General features: G+C 37.7%; 1 protein-coding gene across 3 annotated transcripts in view; it reads left to right on the top strand.

Moving 5' to 3' along the window:
- The window catches only part of LOC140726036 (NSFL1 cofactor p47-like), a 65820-nt gene that overhangs the window by 21634 nt on the left and 24745 nt on the right, over positions 1 to 19441 (top strand). For 2 of the 3 annotated variants that reach the window (XM_073041934.1, XM_073041945.1), the window contains exons 2-6: positions 2215 to 2315; positions 4269 to 4346; positions 7150 to 7315; positions 9744 to 9836; positions 15021 to 15130. In XM_073041934.1, the coding sequence (XP_072898035.1) occupies positions 2215 to 2315; positions 4269 to 4346; positions 7150 to 7315; positions 9744 to 9836; positions 15021 to 15130 (548 nt within the window). The remainder of the gene's footprint in view (positions 1 to 2214; positions 2316 to 4268; positions 4347 to 7149; positions 7316 to 9743; positions 9837 to 15020; positions 15131 to 19441) is intronic. The other variant, XM_073041937.1, reaches the window with a different exon arrangement.

Below are 19441 nucleotides of genomic sequence, written 5' to 3'. Positions count from 1 at the left end.
TATTTCATTTCTTGTCCTTTCTCTGGTGTTTGAAGTGAATCTAGAGAAAATGAAATTATGTTGAATAGGGAACTCTTAAAAATTCACTGGCTAATACCTTTTCAAAGTTGGGGCTAGAATGAGAACCAGGAAGAGGAAAAGAAAGCTTAATCAGAATCAGGTTCAATATCGCTGGCAAATGTGAAACTTGTTGTTTTGTCACAGTAGTACATTGTAATACAAATAATAAAGCTATACGTTACAATAAGTATATATTTTAAAAATTAATTAGTGCAGAACGAGAGGAAGAATAATACTTAGGTAGTGTTCATGGGTTCATTGTCTATTCAGGAATCTAATGGCAGAGGGGAGGAAGCTGTTCCTGAAATGTTAACTGTGCATTTTCAGGCTCCTGTACCACCACCTTGATGGTAGCAATGAAAAGAGGGCATGTTCTGGATGATGGGAGTCTTTAATGATGGAATCTGCCTTTTTGAGATATTGCCTTTTGAAGGTGTCCTGGATGCTGGTGAGGTTGGTGCCCATGATGGAACTAGCAACATTTATAACTTTTTGCAGTTTTTTCCGATCCTGTGTTATACCAGATGCTGATGCTCTTCACTTAATCATCTTAATAACATTAACAGTCTTATGAACACAAATAAGACTATTTTAACTGAAGAATTTAATGTACTTTTACTCTGTAGCATGTTACAAAGGAAATTTCATCAATTTCAATAAATCTGAGTTTTTATAATCAGTGGTTGTTTTGAATGGTCCTCCTTCCTCACACTGGAAGTGTTTATTTTAGTATTTATCTAAGCAGCATTGATGGCTTCTGTTGTCGGAGTTGACTATAGATGTTGTGCCCTAGCTGTTCAAGTCAATATGCAAGCCAGGACAGTATGATATGGAGGACAAGCTGTTGCCCATGCATCTGGCTCCCCATCTCCAAGCAGCTGATGAATCCAAAGGAATGGTAGAGACCAATGCAGTTTGGTACCGGTGGCATTGCAGGAATTGCCAGTCGGTGCTGAATTCAACGTAGGACTGCCTTAGGGACTCCAAAGTATTTTTCCTCTGGCTTAACTCCCAAAGCCTTCCCCATGAGTGGATATAGCCGCAAGGCGGCTGAAGTTTGAGATCAGAGTTTTTCTTCTCCTAGACGAGCTGCCAACCACGGCTGATGAGCCCCATCTGCCCAAACCCAAACAGCATGGAACTCTCACATTTCAAAGTCATATGGATCAGTCAGTTAATTGGTCACAGGGGTGTAATAGGGGATTGTGGGCTCATTGGGCTGCAAGGGCCTGGTACTATGTTGTATCTAAACAAATCAAACATGAAAACCTATTGATAACTTATTCTAGATTTTGCTGTGTGTTTTAAAAATAGTTTTTAACAAACATATGCACCTGAATTTAGAGTCTGTTATTTATGATTAGAGTATGATTATGATTGGGGTATACTTTCAGAATTAACTTATGCTTTGTCTACTTTGAACATAAGAACATAAGAGATAGGAGCAGGAGTAGGCCAATCGGCCCCTCAAGCCTGCTCCGCCATTCAACAAGATCATGGCTGATCCAATCTTAACTCTAGTTTTCACCGAATCCCACAAGGCAACAGTGCCAACCAATAGGGCACCATGCCGCCCATTTTATTTTATTATTCATCCCGCCCAAACCCATGTGATCACCTGGGGAAAAAAAAACGAGTTGCCAATTGAGGAGAAAAAAATCTGGAAAATTCCTCTCCAACCCATCCAGGCTATCGAAAACTGGTCCAGGAGATCACATGGCTGATCTAAACCTAGCCTCATGTCCGCTTACCTGCTCGCTCACAGTATCCCCTAATGCCATTTTTATCCAGGAAAATGTCTATCTCCGTTTTGAATTTATTGAGTGTAGTAGCTTCCACAGCTCTCTGGGGCAGTAAATTCCACAGCCCCACTACCCTCTGAGTGAAGAAATTTCTCCGCCTCTCAGTCCTGGAACGGCATCCCCTTATTTTAAGATTATGCCCGCTAGTCCTAGTTTCACCCATCATTGGGAACATTCTCCCCGCATCCACCCGATCAAGCCCCTTCACAATCTATTGAGTTTATATTGAGTATATTGCAAAGCTGAGAACATATTTTTCAGCTATGTTCTAATGAGTTTAACAAAATAAATTACATAATGCTAATATATAAACCTGGCTAAATAATATTTTTTGCTGTGTTTTCTTGTGCAGCTAGCACTATCTAGTTTCTTTGAGCATGGAGGTGACAATCAACCAGTTCAAGATGTACCAATGTCTAATAATGCCTCTAATTTCAGACCTGCAGTTCGTAGGTAAGAAATGACTAGTTGTACTAAAGTTTTTTTTTGCAAATGTTTGATACATCTTTTCAACTGCTTTAGGTTTATTTCATTGGATATTGAAGCCCTTGAGTCTCTGCACATGCAGTGTGAACATGACTTCAGATCCCATCACTGGAAATAAACTTCAACTAACTAAAAGAATCATTATTTTGTGTTTTACAAGGATATTTTTTTAGGCACTGTGACCATGATGCTATTAGATTGTTGTAAAACCTTAACTTGTTCAGTGACCTTCAGGATAAGAAATCTGCTATTGTTGCCTCATGGCCTATGAGTTCAGCCCTATTAGCATGGTTTTAATTGCCATTTCAGTTCAGGAGAAATTTGGGAAGTAACAATAAATGATAAGCAACAGTGTCCACATTCTATAAATAGGTAAAAAAAAATGTTTGTAACTTTAATGAAAGTTTTATCTGTCTTTATAATACAGTTAGTGGGTTTGAACAACCTTCAAAAATCTGAAAAGGAAAATTACCTTCCAAAGCACTTCTTTTCATCTTTCATAAAGGGATCAAACCTGTGAATTTTGTATGACTTTCTTTCATTAACTTATTGTTGATGTATTGAAAAATACTTTGTTATTAGATGAGCTTCATTGTAGAGGCAATAGAAGTTGCACTTGAGTAGGAACAAGCTTAAAAATTCCAAAATCCATTATCTTATAAAATATCCTAGATAGCCAAGTTAGTTATGGTTAAATCTATTGACTTTTGCCCGTCCCTCTTTTCTGATCAGACTAAAATCGGAATCGGATTTATTATCACTGTCTTACATGATGTGAAATTTGTTTTTGCATACAATTTTTATTCCAGACTTCTACAATAGGTCTTTTAAATCATGATAGTTTTCCAATTGAATGGGAAAGTAACTTATATTTTGCTGTTAGAAATATTACAGACAAATGAGAATACAAAATGTTTATGTGTATTCTTAATAAAAAATTAAGTATCTGAAGAAATTATACTCTACATTTTCAAAAATTCCTTTTCTGGCAGCAATAGGTTGAGTGGCAATCCAGTCTTATCCAGTGCAGCAAGTTTAATTAGTTATTTTTGTACAAATCTTTCAATTTATTGGAAGTTAGTCAACTTGACTACCAACTGTCATTTTGTGATATTTAAAGCATTTTTGCATTAACCACTAACTATAGATTTTGTCTTCATCTCATTTTGTCTGACCAAACAAGAATAAAATGTGCTTTAAATTCACTATTACTTTGTTTTTCTAACATCCAGGAGAATGGTCTCAGTTTATATACAAGTTTATTGTAAAGTAAAAACCCATTTACTTTCTATACAAGCATAATAAAGTAATCAGATACAAATTTATCTTATTTACTCATTCTCATCATCATTAAATATTCATGGTTTTAATCTCTCTTTGCTTAAGTATTTCCTCACTACCTTCCATGCTTGGCAAACCTTGCAACCTTGAATAGCTTCTGGTATCCTTGAATAGATTGTTAGGATTATTTTATTCGCTGCAGTTCCTACTCTTCAGTTTATGATGAAAATTTACAGATACAAATTGGAAGAGACTGGATAAAGGAAGAGAGAAAAGAGTCAGGGTAGGAAAAATAAATGAGGAACAAGAAGAGCTGGAAATGGGTGGTGTGCCCAGTCATTCCTGCCAGTGCACCTTGATGATGGTTGTGTCTAAATAGTGGCTTGAGAACCTAGAAGTTCTCCAGTAGAAACGAGACGTATTAAAGAGAGTGACCTGACTTTCAGTGTTGGCGCTCCATAGTTGGAGGTGTGAGGAAGGGTCAGTACTCACTAATTTCTCTTTTTTTCAACCAGCATAATAGAATATTAAAAATTGAATGACAGTGAATAGTTGAATTAAATAACAAGCTGGAACTGTATATTATTTAAAAGCTTTTACCCTAAAGATCCAACAACATTATTTTATTTCTACTCCAAGCTCTGGTACCTCCCGGATATCTTCACTGAAAGACTTGAAGAAGGAACAGAATAACAGCTCAGCTGATGAGGGTGAACGGTAAGAGTTTGTGACATTTCTTTGAAATTAACAATGCATCGGAGACAACAAGAAGTATTGAATGTCAAATAACTGATACTTTTGCTGAGGTGATTTCTGGGGTAAAGTGTGAATCATCCAATTAATTGAATAGAATATAATTTGTATTTAATTTTTTGCCAGCAGTGGAATGGAGATATTATTTCACATAATGAGATAGAATTAAGAACAATAAATTTCATATGATAAGTAGTTTTCAACAGATAGCTGTATATGAAACATAACATAATACGGCTTTATTAATTCCAAAATAACTTTTACCCACTTTCCTTTTGACACCTTTCTCTTGTCCCTGCCCCAGCCCATGAAGATTACCAAGTCCTATATACCAGACAGCATTAAGCATTAACCTGATATTTAAAATAAGCAATTAGAGTACAAAACAAAAAATGAGCCTATAGGCAAGATTAAGGTAATTAAAATATCAGAAACATTCAAATAAAATTTAATTGTTCCACAATTTCTCATATTTATAAATAATTATGAGGGACATAACTATGTAACCTATGTAAAACAGGAGATTTTGCAGATGCTGGAAATCCAGAGTAACACATACAAAATGCTAGAGGAACTCAGCAAGTCAGGCACCATCTATGGAGAGGAATAACCAGTTTTGGGCAAAGATCCTTCTTCAGGAGTGGAAATGATGGGGGAAGAAACCAGATAAGAAGGTGGGAGGGGAAGGAGGTGATAGGTGAAGCCATGTGAGGGGGAAGGTAGGTGGGTGGAGGGATGAAGTGAGAAGCTGGGCGGTGATAGATGAAGTCGTGAAGGGGAAGGTAGGTGTGCGGAGGGATGGAGTGAGAAACTGGGCGGTGATAGATGAAGTCGTGAGGGGGAAGGTAGGTGGGTGGAGGGATGAAGTGAGAAGCTGGGTGATAGGTGAAGCCATGTGAAGGGGAAGGTAGGTGGGTGGGCGGATGGAGTGAGAAACTGGGTGGTGATAGATGAAGTCGTGAGGGGGAAGGTAGGTGGGTGGAGGGATGAAGTGAGAGACTGGGAGGTGATAGGTGAAGCCATGTGAAGGGGAAGGTAGGTGGGTGGAGGGATGAAGTGAGAAGCTGGGAGGTGATAGATGAAGTCGTGAGGGGGAAGGTAGGTGGGTGGAGGGATGAAGTGAGAAACTGGGCAGTGATAGATGAAGTCGTGAAGGGGAAGGTAGGTGTGTGGAGGGATGGAGTGAGAAACTGGGTGGTGATAGATGAAGTCGTGAGGGGGAAGGTAGGTGTGTGGAGGGATGAAGTGAGAAACTGGGCAGTGATAGATGAAGTCGTGAAGGGGAAGGTAGGTGTGTGGAGGGATGGAGTGAGAAACTGGGTGGTGATAGATGAAGTCGTGAGGGGGAAGGTAGGTGGGTGGAGGGATGAAGTGAGAGACTGGGAGGTGATAGGTGAAGCCATGTGAAGGGGAAGGTAGGTGGGTGGAGGGGATGAAGTGAGAGGCTGGGAGGTGATAGGTGAAGCCATGTGAGGGGGAAGGTAGGTGGGTGGGCGGATGGAGTGAGAAACTGGGCGGTGATAGATTAAGTCGTGAGGAAGAAGGTAGGTGGGTGGAGGGATGAAGTGAGAGACTGGGAGGTGATAGGTGAAGCCATGTGAAGGGGAAGGTAGGTGGGTGGAGGGGATGAAGTGAGAGACTGGGAGGTGATAGGTGAAGCCATGTGAGGGGGAAGGTAGGTGGGTGGAGGGGATGAAGTGAGAGACTGGGAGGTGATAGATGAAGTCGTGAGGGGGAAGGTAGGTGTGTGGAGGGGATGAAGTGAGAAGCTGGGAGGTGATAGGTGAAGCCATGTGAAGGGGAAGGTAGGTGGGTGGAGGGGATGAAGTGAGAGGCTGGGAGGTGATAGGTGAAGTCGTGAGGGGGAAGGTAGGTGGGTGGAGGGGATGAAGTGAGAGACTGGGAGGTGATAGGTGAAGTCGTGAGGGGGAAGGTAGGTGGGTGGAGGGATGAAGTGAGAAGCTGGGAGGTGATAGATGGAAAAGGTAAAAGGCTGAAGAAGATGAAATCTGATGAGAGGAGCGTGGATCATGGTAGCAAGGGAAGGAAAAGGTGCACCAGAGGGAGGTGGCAGGGTAAAATATGTATTTAAGGGACAGAGCATTTGCTAAGCAGTAGTTTTGGCTTGGAGTGCCACTTTAAAAACTCAAAGCTATGTTTTACAGTATGAATTGTTTTGGGAACTGTCTGGAGTTGACATATTTCCCTTGATTAGACTAGGAAGTCCGAAAAACAATATAGTCTTGAAGAACTCTGAACAGCTGATGTCAAATTAATAGGCTCCTAGCATCTTACTAATGCACCCTCTACCAATACCATTAGGTTATATTAACTTTTTTTGCGTATTGTTGGTGGAAAACTTTGCAAATTGATTTTGTTTAAGCCATGTAATAGCTGTACTGCAGAAGTTATTGATTAATTGTAAAATCATCGGTATCTAACACATTAAATATTTTTTCTTACTAATTTTACTTGGATGTATACAAGGAAGTATTAACCCATTCCAGCAATGTTGTAACTATTTAATTAAATGTAATTATATAGCTTGCATTAGGTGATTAATTTAGACTTACAAAAGATGAAACTTTTTTTCCCCCGAGGCAATGTTTCATTGCGTTGCGCTACAATGGATGTTTCAAAGTGATGTGTATTCCGCCAGCATAGGAAGCAGTCAAATGTGATGATAGACATTGTCATTTATTAATGTGCTACTTCTGTTAATTTATGAAAGCACTGGATTTCACTCAGTATACATTAATTTTTTAAGCTTTTACGCAGGTGGTTCTGAACACAGTGGCCAGCAAATAGTTGAACCGCCAAAGAAGAAGAACCTAAATGACATTGTGGATGACCTTTTCAAAGGAGCTAAGGAACATGGGGCAGTTCCAGTGGATCAGTGGTCAGAAAGTGTCGGCGAGGCAAACAGAGCTGTGGTAAGGGAATGTTGGAATGCCTTATGAGACATTCTGAATTCACGGCTCTCAAAAAAGTGTTTTGCTCTTTTTGGCTATTTTTTAAAAAGTTACCATGCTGATTTTTTTTGTAAAGCAGAAGTTTTTTTTTGCTGCAAAAGGGACCCAAAGGATCATTGGTGACCCAAGTCACCCCAACCACAAACTGTTCTAGCAGCTACCATCCCGCACCATAAAAGCCAGGACCAATAGCCTCCGGGACAGCTTCTCCCACCAGGCCATCAGACTGATTAATTCAAGCTGATACAATTGTATTTTGATGTTATATTGACTGTCCTGTTGTAAATACTATTTATTACAAATTACTATGCATTGCACATTTAGATGGAGACGTAATGTAAAGATTTTTACTATTCATGTATGTGAAGGATGTAAGTAATAAAGTCAATTCAATTCAATAGAAGGATAGAACAATTAGCTTATGGCATTAAGTATGGGAACCTTTATGGATGATAGAAGATGGCAAGTGACTAGTTCTCCAAAGCAAAATAAAAAGATCTGCAAATGCTGGAAATCTGAAGTTGAAATAGAAAATGCTGGAAACATTCAGCAGGCGAGACAGCATCTGTGGAAGAAATGAATTGGTTTTTGAAATGGAATTTTATTTTTGTCAAAATTTAGCATTATCTGTTTTTATAATCGGTTCTAAAAAGTTCCAACATCCTGCTTCACAACAGCGTGATGACATATCATGTGATATTTGTCCCATTAAGGTAACGAGCAATGGTCTTAATCAGTTAGTAGTCCTTAATGTAGGCTATTGTGCAAATTGCTTGTAAAGCTTTCTTTTGTAGCCAAATAAATTTTTAAGAAAAGTCCATGAAATTTTGAATGCCATGAAACTTGAATAGTATTTGAGCTTCATGCATTCAAAATATTCTAAAAATGTAATGCTGCCTGGAAAATATTATTAGTAACTGCCAGTGTAGGCATGTAGAACAGTAGGAGATCACTCAGCCCATCAAGTTCATGCCAGTCCTTGGAGAGACATCCATTCTATCCTATTTTCCATCTCTTTCCCAATAAACTACTTTCCCCATTTTTCCTTGGGTACTTGTGCCATTCCATTTTCAAATTCTTACGGACAGTTCATTCCCAGTTATGATTCTAGATCCAATTTTCATGCAAGTATTTCAAAAGTAGCTAAGTAATATAAAATATTAACAGCAAAAAGGGAAATTGATGGAGTGAAGAAGCATAAATCAGAAGTCAAGTTTGTTAACATATATCTTTGAAGGTTAATAGACTTAAAAATAATAAAGCTATAGAGTGAAAGACTTTATCTCAGCATTACAGTGTAAACTAAAGATGTTAGACCGTCCATGTGCCAAGTGGGTCCTGGAAAGGGCAGAAATTCCTCATGGCTCCAATAAAAGAAACCTTCATTAAAATATAATTAATTTAATTTGATTGGAGGAAAACTTTGATAGCTTCTAGAACATTTGGAAATACCAATGATTCAGCATCTACTCGCCAGGTAATGGTTTCCTTTCCCACTCCTCTTTCAATTTAGCTGCTTCACTGGAAAGTTTACCATCATAATGCTAGCATCTAAAATTGTCCTTTTAATACTGTTCATTATAGAGGTAACATCCTATTTTCAGCACCACCAATGTCTTGAGCATGCCAGGTTACTGAAATTTGATGCATTTTGTATTCTGCCTTCATTTGGAAATAAAATTTGGTAATAATGTAGAAGGGTTATATTCTCTAATTTTATACTGCACCTGTTGTCTTTCATTTTAAAATGTTTGCCTCACATGGAAGCTCTGGTCAGAATCCTAGAGCACTGCAACACAGCAACAGGTTATTTGACTCACCGAGTCCATGCCGTCCTGGTTTTTTAACCTACTCCCATTTACTTGCACGGGGTCCATTGTCCTCCATACCCCTCTCATTCATGTTCTTATCCAAACATCTCTTAAATGCTGCAATTTGACTTGCATCGCTAACAGCTCATTCCACACTCTCACCATCCTCAGAGTGAAGTAATTCCATCTCAGATTCCCCTTGAGTATTTTGCCTTTCCCCTTAAACCTATGACCTGTTGTTCTTGTCTCACTCAACCAGAGGGGGAAAAAGCCTGCAGGCATTCACCTTATCTATACCCCTCATAACTTTGTATATGTCAATACATCTTCCCTCATTCTCCTGCACTCCTAAATGTTTCAGCCTATTCTTGTGACTCAGGAGCTCACATCCTGTCTATATCCATGTAAAGTTTCTCTGCACTTTTTCAAGCTGGCATTGAGAGATCTTCACATTTGCTAATCCAAATAATATTTATTTATTGATACTTAAAGATTTTTAATGCTCCAGTAAGTAATGAGAACAGAGACCAAGATATATGTGGTAGCAGTTACTGCAATTTTTAAATTTTACTTTGCAGCCATTTGCTGGTGGTGGATACCGATTGGGAGCATCGTCACAAGAATCATCTGAATATGTTTCACAAGATAAAAAACAAGATTCTAACCTTGATGTAAGTTGTGACAGTTTATGGCTGGAGGTTAGAGGAAGCCATGGGAATTAATTACTTCATATTTCTCAAACCTGCTTGCGTAGCGTCTTATAATCTGCACCCTCAATGGGAATTGTACCTTTCATATAGTCTGCTTAGACATCAGTTGCTAACTTTGTTTGGAAGACCTTAATGTGAACACGTGAGTTAACATAGGATGGAAACTGTGGCATGGAATAAAGTCCTGACCTGACAAAACCAGTCCTGACGAAGGGTCTCGGCCCGAAACGTTGACAGCGCTTCTCCCTATCGATGCTGCCTGGCCTGCTGTGTTCCACCAGCATTTTGTGTGTGTTGTTGCATGGAATAAAGGTTGTGGTCAGGTTGTGTACAAATATTAGAGTGAAAATGGTGTTTGTTTTCCACCCGAAGAACCAGAACGTAGGCTTATCAGTATTTATTGATCCCTTATTCTAGTCAAGGTGGTAGTCAAGAAAGTTTCCTTCCTGAACCTCAGCAATCCACGTTCCACAGCATTATTAAGGAGGGAGTTTTGGGACGTAAATATAATGAAGGAATGAGGACATATTTCCAAGTTTTAAAAGGTTCCAATTTTTCGAGAGTAAACCTCAAGAAAATGCAATGAAGGCAGTAGCTCAGATTTTGAAATTGATAGGGGAAAGGAACACCACTCACAACTCACCTTCTTGATAGCTTGCTCTGAAGATCTGGTATTGGTGTTGGTTTATTATTGTCACATGGACATGAGATACAGCGAAAGGCTTGTCTGGCATACTGTTCAAATCATAACACTACATTCAGCTAGAATAAAGTAAAACAGTTAAAATGCAGAGTAATGTGTAAAAACTATGAAAAAAGTGTAGTTCAGGTAAATGATAAAAGGCAGGATCACAACGAAGTAACTTTTGAGTCCAAGAGTCACCATATAAAAGGTCCATTCAGGAGTGTGATAATAGTGGGAGAGAAGTTATCCTTGAGCCTGATGAAATATACTTTCAGGCTTCCCAATGGGAGATTCCCTGGGTTGGGTGGGGTCTTTGATTATACTTTGCTTTACTGAGGCAGCGGGAAGCATAGACAGAGTCCAAAGAAGGGCTGGTTCTTGTGATGTGTTAGCTGTGTCCACAGCTTTGCAGTTTCCCATAGTCACATGAAGAGCTGTTACCATACTAAGCTTTTGTGTATCCAAGCAGAATATTTTGTATGGTCCATTGATTTCACAAAATTGGTAATGGTCGACAGAAACATGCAAAATTTCTTTAGCCTCCCAAGGAAACAGAGGTATGTATGAGCTTTCTTCACTGTGCCATCAACCTCGTTGGACCAGGACAGGCTATTGGTGATGTTCACACCTAGGAATGTGAAGCCCTTAACTCTTTCAACCTCAACACTGTTGATCTATACAAGAGCATGTGAACGCTCCTCTTTCTGAAGTCATTGACCAGCTTTTTAATTTTGTGCACAGTGAGGGAAAGGTTATTGTCATTGACACCATGTCACTAAGCTCTCTATACTCTTCTTGTACTCCAATTCGTCGTTATTTGAGATGGAGCTCACTATGCTGGTATCATCTGCAAACTTGTAGGTGAAGTTAGAGCAGAATCTGGTCTCACAGTGGTGAGTGTACATGGAGCAGAGTTAGGGGTTGAGGATACAATATTGTGGAGCACCAATATTTAGAATGTTTGTGGTGGAGTTGTTGCTTCCTGTCCTTGCTGATTGCAGTCTGTTAGTCAGGAAGTCAAAGATCCATTTGCAGAGGAAGTCATTGACTCAGGGTTTGGAGTTTGGTGATGAGTTTGCTTTGAATCGTAGTACTAAAGGCAGAGCTGTAGTGTGACATGGGTGCCTTTACTGTACAGATGCTCCAGAGATGAGTGTAGGGCCAGGGAGATAGCATCTGCCATAGACCTGTTTCTGTATTAGGTAAATTACAGTGGGTTGAGATTTAATGGAAAGCTGGAGTTGATGTGATCAGCCTCTCAAAGCACCTCATAATGATAGATGTCAGAGCCAAAGGGCGGTAGATATTAAGGCATGTTTTTTGTTTTCCTTGTGTACTGGAATGACAGTGCCTTTAAAGCAGGAGGGAATCACAGCCTGAAGCAGCAAGAGGTTAAAGATATCTACAAATGCACCCACCAGCTGATCTGCACTAAGAAACATGGGCCAGGACGCCATCCGGACGCGACACTTTCTTCAGGTTCACTCTCCAGAAAACTGATCTTGCGTCTGTGGTAGTGACTATAGATTTGGGTGCATGGAGACAGTCCGGGTGGGACGTGAGCTACCCGTTGTCGTTCTGTTCAAAACGTGTGTAGAATGTGTTAAGCTCATCAGGAAGGGATGTTCTGTTGTCATTGATGCTGCTTGACTTAATTTTGTAACTTGTTATAGTATGTAAGTTCCATCACAGCTGAATGAAGTATGTGAAGAGCAAGAGGATAAGACATGAGAGAATAGGACCAATCAAGGGTGACAGTGGAAAAGTGTATATGGAACCGGAGGAGATAGCAGAGGTACTTAATGAATACTTTGCTTCGGTATTCACTACAGAAAAGAATCTTGACAATTGTAGGGATAGCTTACAGTGGTTTGATAAGCTTGAGCATATAGTCATTAAGAAAGAGGAAGTGCTGAAGCTTTTGGAAAGTATCAAGTTGAATAAGTCTCTGGGACTGGATGAGATGTACCCCAGGCTACTGTGGGAGGTGAGGAAGGAGATTGCTGAGCCTCTGGCAATGATCTTTGCATCATTAATGGGGACAGGAGAAATACCAGAGGATTGGAGGGTTGCGGATGTTGTTCCTTTATTCAAGAAAGGGAGTGGAGATAGCCCAGGAAATTATAGATCATTGAGTCTTACTTCAGTGGTTGGTAAGTTGAAAAAGATCCTGAGAGGCAGGATTTATGAACATTTGGAGAGGCATAATATGATTAGGAATAGTCAGCATGGCTTTGTCAAATGCAGATCGTGCCTTACGAGCCTGATTGAATTTTTTGAGGATGTGACTAAACACGTTGATGAAAGTAGAGTAGTAGATGCATTTGATAAGGTACCCCATGCAAGGCTTATTGAGAAAGTAAGGAGGCAAGGGGACCTTGCTTTATGGATCCAGAATTGGCTTGCCCACACAAGGCAAAGAGTGGTTGTAGACGGGTCATATTCTGCATGGAGGTCAGTGATCAGGGATCCGTTCTAGAACCCCTTCTCTTCGTTATTTTTATACATGACCTGGATGAGGAAGTGGAGGGATGGGTTAGTAAATTTGTTGATGACACCAAGGTTGGGGGTGTTGTGGATAGTGTGGAGGGCTGTCAGAAGTTACAGCGGGACATTGATAGGATGCAAAACTGGGCTAAGAAATGGCAGATGGAGTTCAACCCAAATGAGGTGGTTTATTTTGGTAGGTCACACTCAACCCCATACACCTATCTTCTCTTCATATCCTTTGACGCCCTGACCGATCAGGAAACTATCAATTTAACTTTAAATATAGCCATGGACTTGGCCTCCACTGCAGTCTCTGGCAGAGCATTCCACAGATTCACTGCTCTCTGGCTAAAATAAATTCCTCTTTACTTCTGTTCTAAAAGGTTGCCTCTCAATTTTGAGGCTGTGCCCTCCATTTCTGGTTACCCCACCATAGGAAACATACTCTCCACATTCACCTTATCTAGTCCTTTCAACATTCGGTAGGTTTCAATGAGATCGCCCCACATTCTTCTAAATTCCAGTGAGTACAGCCCCAAACCTGCCAAACACTCCTCATATGTTAACCCCTTTATTCCCAGAATTATCCTTGTGAACCTCCTCTAGACTCTCTCCAAAGACAACACATCCATTCACAGATATGTGGCCCAAAACGGTTGATGATACTCCAAGTGTGGCCTGACTCGTGTCTTATAAAGCCTCTGCATTATCTGCTTGCCTTTATAATCTCTTTCCCTTGCAAAAAATACGAACATTTCATTTGCCGCTTTCACCCTGTAAATTAACCTACTGGGAGTCTTGCACAAGACCTAAGTCCTTCTGCCCCTCTGATGTTTGAATTTTCTCTGAAATTTAGATAACAGTCTGCACTATTGTTCCTTTTACCAAAATCAATCATCATACATTTCCAAACAATGTAATCCAACTGCCACTTTTTTGCCCATTCTTCCAACATGTCTAACTCCTGCTTCAATCACATTGCTCCCTCAGCATTACCTACCCCTACATTTATCTTTGTATCATCTGCAAAGTTTGCCACAAAGCCATCAATTCCATTATCTAAATCATTGACAAACAATGCAGAAAGTAACTGACTCCTGAAGAACACCGCTAGTTATTGGCAGCCAAACAGAAAAGCCCCCTTTATTCTCACTTGCTGCCTTCTGCCTGTCAGCTATTCCTATGTCCATGCCATTTGTAATGCCATAGGATTTTATCTTGATAAGTAGCCTCACGTGTGGCGCCTTATCAAATGCTTTCTGAAAATCCACGTAGGTGACATCCACTGCCTTTCCTTTGTCCATCCTGATTGTTACATCCTCAAAGAATAAACAGATTTGTCAGGCAAGGTTTCCCTTCACAGAAACTATGCTGACTTTGACTTACTATTAGTCTCCAAGTACCCCAAAATCTCATCCTTAATAATAGACTCCAACACTTTCCCAGCCACTGAGGTTAGGCTAACTGGCCTATAATTTCCTTTCCTTTGCCTTCCTCACTTGTTAAAGAGTATTTAATCTCTTCTGCTCTTTCTCTAGTGTAGTCTTATTCTTAAAAAAGCATGGCAATCTGAACTGCACACAGTACAGCAGATGTAGTCTAATCAGTGTGGTGATCAGAGTCGCCATTGTCTTTGAAAGGATGATGTCCCCATTGGTCTCTTATAGGTCTATGAAGGGAAAATACCATCCAAGCAGTTCCTTAGATGACTGCTCCCCCTCTACGTGCCTCCCTCTATATCTGCCATCAATGCCACAGGTACTGTCAGTCCAGCTGTTGCTTCTGAGATCCATCTCAGTTATTCAGTCATTGTTTATTTGAGCAGATCTTATTACAAAAATCACAGCTGACTGTTCATTTTTGTTTGTTTTTTAAAGTGATCTTAATTCTTGATCATCAATTATTCTGTGTGTATGGATTTCTTTTCCCAAAAATTTGTGTGACTTGTGTAGGCATTTGACTCTTGACAGGTTCAGATTTTGCTGAAGTTGTGGAAAAATGGCTTCAGTTTGGACGATGGAGAACTCAGAACCTACACAGACCCTAAAAACGCAGAGTTCTTGGAATCCATTAGCAGGGGGTAAGTTTGTTCATGGGATGATTCTAATGTGAAAAAAATTAATACGAGAATCATTTATGTTATGACAGAGAGTCATAGAAAACGACAGCACAAAAACAGTCTTTCAGCTCATCTAGTCCATGCTGAAACATTTAAACTGTCTACTCCCATCAACCTGTCCCAGGACTGGGACCAGGACAAGTGCTGGCAGCTTGTTCCACATGCTCATGACCCTCTGAGTGAAGAAGGTTCCCTTTATGTTCCCTTTAAACATTTCACCTTTCATCCTTAACCCATGACTTTTGGTTATAGTTTTTAAAATTTTTTTTTATTGAATTTTCAAATGGGTTACAAAATAGAAGGAAAAGAAAATATATGTATATCAACCCTCCCCCCTCCCCTTAACCCCTCTCCCTTAACATATCCCTATATATAAGAAAAAGAGAAAAAAAAAGAAAGAAAGAAAGAATGCCTGGATATTGGAAGATCCCCACATGCTCCATGGAGTTCAAATTAGCTTTAATGTGTATATATATGTTTCTTTCCCCAGATGACCAATAATTTTATCTTTGGAGTACCTATATATTTAATCCTATCTTTTGTAAATAAGGGCACCAAATTTTTAGAAATATATATTTATTTCTTAAATTATAAGTAATTTTTTCAAGTGGAATGCAGCTGCAAATTTCATTCTTCCAACGATCTATACTTAAGTATAAATCCAATTTCCAAGTAACTGCAATAGCCTTTTTGGCTACTGCCAATGCAATTTTTATGAACTCTTTCTGATATTTGTTCAATTTGGGTTTCGGTTTTATCCCTTCAATATCACCTAGTAAGAATAATATTGGATTGTGTGGAAGTTGTGTTCCAATAATTTGTTCCAGTAAAACTCTTAAATTTGTCCAAAAAGGTTGAATTTTAAAACAAAACCAAGTAGAGTGTAAAAAAGTACCAATTTCTTGATTACATCGAAAACATTGATCAGATAAATTTGAGTTTAATCTATTTATTTTTTGTGGTGTAATATATAATTGATGTAAAAAGTTATATTGTACTAATCTTAGTCGAACATTTATTGTATTTGTCATACTGTCAAGACATAATCTTGACCAACTTGTTTCATCAATTTTAATATTCAAATCAGTTGCCCATTTTTGTCTTGACTTATGAATTCCTTGTTTAATTGCCTGTTTTTGAATCAAATTATACATACCAGAAATAATTTTTTTAATTTTTCCTTTATGAATTAAAGTTTCTATTTCATTAGGTTTCGGCAATAACATTGTTTGACCCAGTTTATCTCTTAAATAAGCCCTTAATTGGAAATAACAGAAAAGAGTGTTATTTGATATTTTATATTTATTCTTTAATTGGTCAAATGACATTAATATACCTCCTTCAAAACTGTCTCCTATATATCTAATCCCTTTGTGAAACCAGTTATATAAAAGTTGATTATCCATTGTAAAAGGAATGTTTATTTTGAATTAAAGGTCTCTTTGCTAATAAAGATTTCTCTATCTCATCATCAACATTTATCTTATTCCATAAATCAATCAAATGTTTTATTATAGGAGATTCTTTCTTTCCCCGTATCCATTTAGATTCCCATTTATATATAAAATCTTCTGGTATATTTTCTGCTATTTTATCTAATTCTATTCTAATCCATGCTGGTTTATCTTCATCAAAAAAAGATGCAATAAATCTAAGTTGATTTGCTTTGTAATAATTCTTAAAATTTGGTAATTGTAACCCTCCTAGGTCAAATTTCCATGTCAATTTTTCCAACGATATTCTTGACATCTTACCTTTCCAAAGGAATTTCCTCACACATTTATTTAACTCTTGAAAAAACTTCTGCGGTAATTGTATTGGTAGTGTTTGGAATAAATATTGTAATCTAGGGAATATATTCATTTTTACAGCATTGACTCTACCTATTAATGTTATTGGTAACATCATCCATTTATCACGATCCTCTTGAATTTTTTTCAATAATGGCAAATAATTTAGTTTATATAAATTCTTTATATCATTATCAACTCTTATACCTAAATACTTTATACCATTTATCCGCCATCTAAATTGAGTTATTAATGGACATTGACTATAATCTCCTTTAGTAAGGGGTAGAATTTCACTTTTATCCCAATTTATTTTGTACCCTGATATTTTCCCATATTCTTCCAATCTAGAAGATAATTTACGCAACGAATGCAATGGCTTAGTTAGATAAATCAGAACATCATCAGCAAATAAGTTAATCTTATATTCCTCCTGATTAACTCTGAAACCCATAATATCTGAGTCAGTTCTAATTAATTCAGCTAATGGTTCTATCGCCAACACAAATAAAGCAGGTGATAATGGACAACCTTGTCTAGTTGACCTTGTTAACTGAAATAATGTTGAAATTTGGCCATTTGTCACCACTTTAGCTTTGGGGTTAGTATTTAAGGTTTTAATCCATATTATAAAAGATACTCCTAATCCATATTTTTCCAAAACCTTAAATAAAAAATCCCATTCCAATCTATCAAATGCTTTTTCTGCATCCAAAGCAACTGCAACACTCATTTCTTCCCTCTTTTGTGCCAAATGAATTATGCTAAGTAACCGAGTTACATTATCTGCTGATTGTCTATTTTTAATAAATCCTGTTTGGTCCATGTGTATTAATTTTGGTAAGTATTTAGATAATCTATTAGATAAAATCTTTGCTATTATTTTATAGTCCGTGTTCAACAAAGAAATAGATCTATATGACGTTGGCTTTAAAATGTCTTTTTTTGGCAATACTATTAAAATAGCTGTCAAAAAAGATTCTGGAAGTTTATGCGTTCTTTCCGCTTGGTGTATTAGCTCCATAAAAGGAGGAATTAATATATCTTTAAACTTTTTGTAAAATTCAGGCGGAAAACCATCTTCTCCTGGAGATTTATTACTCTGAAGTGATCCTAGAGCTTCTTCGACCTCTTTTAATGTAAAAGGCACATCTAATCCCTTCTGTTCTTCCGAATTCAATTTTGGGAGAGTTATTTGTGATAAAAACCTTTCTATCTCAACAATATCGTTTTGTGATTCTGATTGAAACAGTTCAGAATAAAAAAAATTTAAAGTTTCATTGATTTCTAAAGGTTTATAAGTAATTTTATTTACACTTGTTCTAATTGCATTTATCGTTTTGGAAGCCTGGTCTGTTTTTAACTGCCAAGCAAGAATCTTGTGTGATCTTTCACCTAGTTCATAATATCTCTGTTTAGTTCTCATAATTGCTTTTTCTGTTCGGTATGTCTGAAGTGTATTATATTGTAGCTTCTTATTAACAAGTTGTCTTTGTTTTTCTTCTGTCATATATCTTTGAAATTCTTTTTCTAATTTTGTAATCTCTTTTTCCAATTGATCTATTTCTACCATATATTCCTTCTTAATTTTAGAAATATAACTTATATAACTTATTATATAACTTATTTGAGGCCTCTCAAATTTGCCTTCATCGCTTCCCATAATATAAATTTATCATCAACTGAATGTGAGTTTGTATCTAAAAAAAATGAATCTGTTTTTTCATAAAATCACAAAAATCTTGATGTTTTAATAATATTGAATTAAATCTCCATCTGTAAATCGATTCCTCCTTATCCATCATTATCATTGTCATTATCAAGGGGGAATGATCTGACAATATTCTTGCTTTATATTCCATATTTTTCACTCTGTCTTGAATATTCGCTGATAGTAGGAAAATATCTATCCTTGAATAAGTTTTATGTCTATTTGAATAAAATGAATAATCTCTTTCTCTTGGGTTAATTCTTCTCCAAATATCAATCAAATTTAAATCTTTCATCAATGATAAAGTTAATTTTGCTACTTTTGGTTTTGTAACAACCTTTGTTGACCTATCTAAAACTGGGTCGAGACAAAAGTTAAAGTCTCCACCTATTAATATTTTATCGTGTGCGTCAGCCAAATTCAAAAAAGCCTCGAATAAATTTTACATCGTTTTCATTTGGTGCATAAATATTCATAAGAGTCCATAGTTCTGAAAAGATTTGACAATGTATAATTACATATCTTCCTGCAGAATCAATTAATACATTTTGTATTTTAATTGGTAAAGTTTTGTTAACCAAAATTGCAACTCCCCTCGCTTTTGAATTAAATGAAGCTGCAATAACATTTCCGACCCAATTCCTCTTTAATTTCTGATGTTCTATCTCTGTTAAATGTGTTTCTTGTATAAAAGCTATATCTATTTTCATTTTCTTAATGTATGTTAAAATTCTTTTTCTTTTCACCGGTCCATTAAGCCCATTAACATTA

This window comes from Hemitrygon akajei, chromosome 1, assembly GCF_048418815.1.
Source record: "Hemitrygon akajei chromosome 1, sHemAka1.3, whole genome shotgun sequence".
NCBI classification, from domain to species: Eukaryota; Metazoa; Chordata; class Chondrichthyes; order Myliobatiformes; family Dasyatidae; genus Hemitrygon; species Hemitrygon akajei.
The sequence above is the reverse complement of the archived record's forward strand: the minus strand, read 5'-3'. Positions and strand labels throughout refer to the sequence as shown.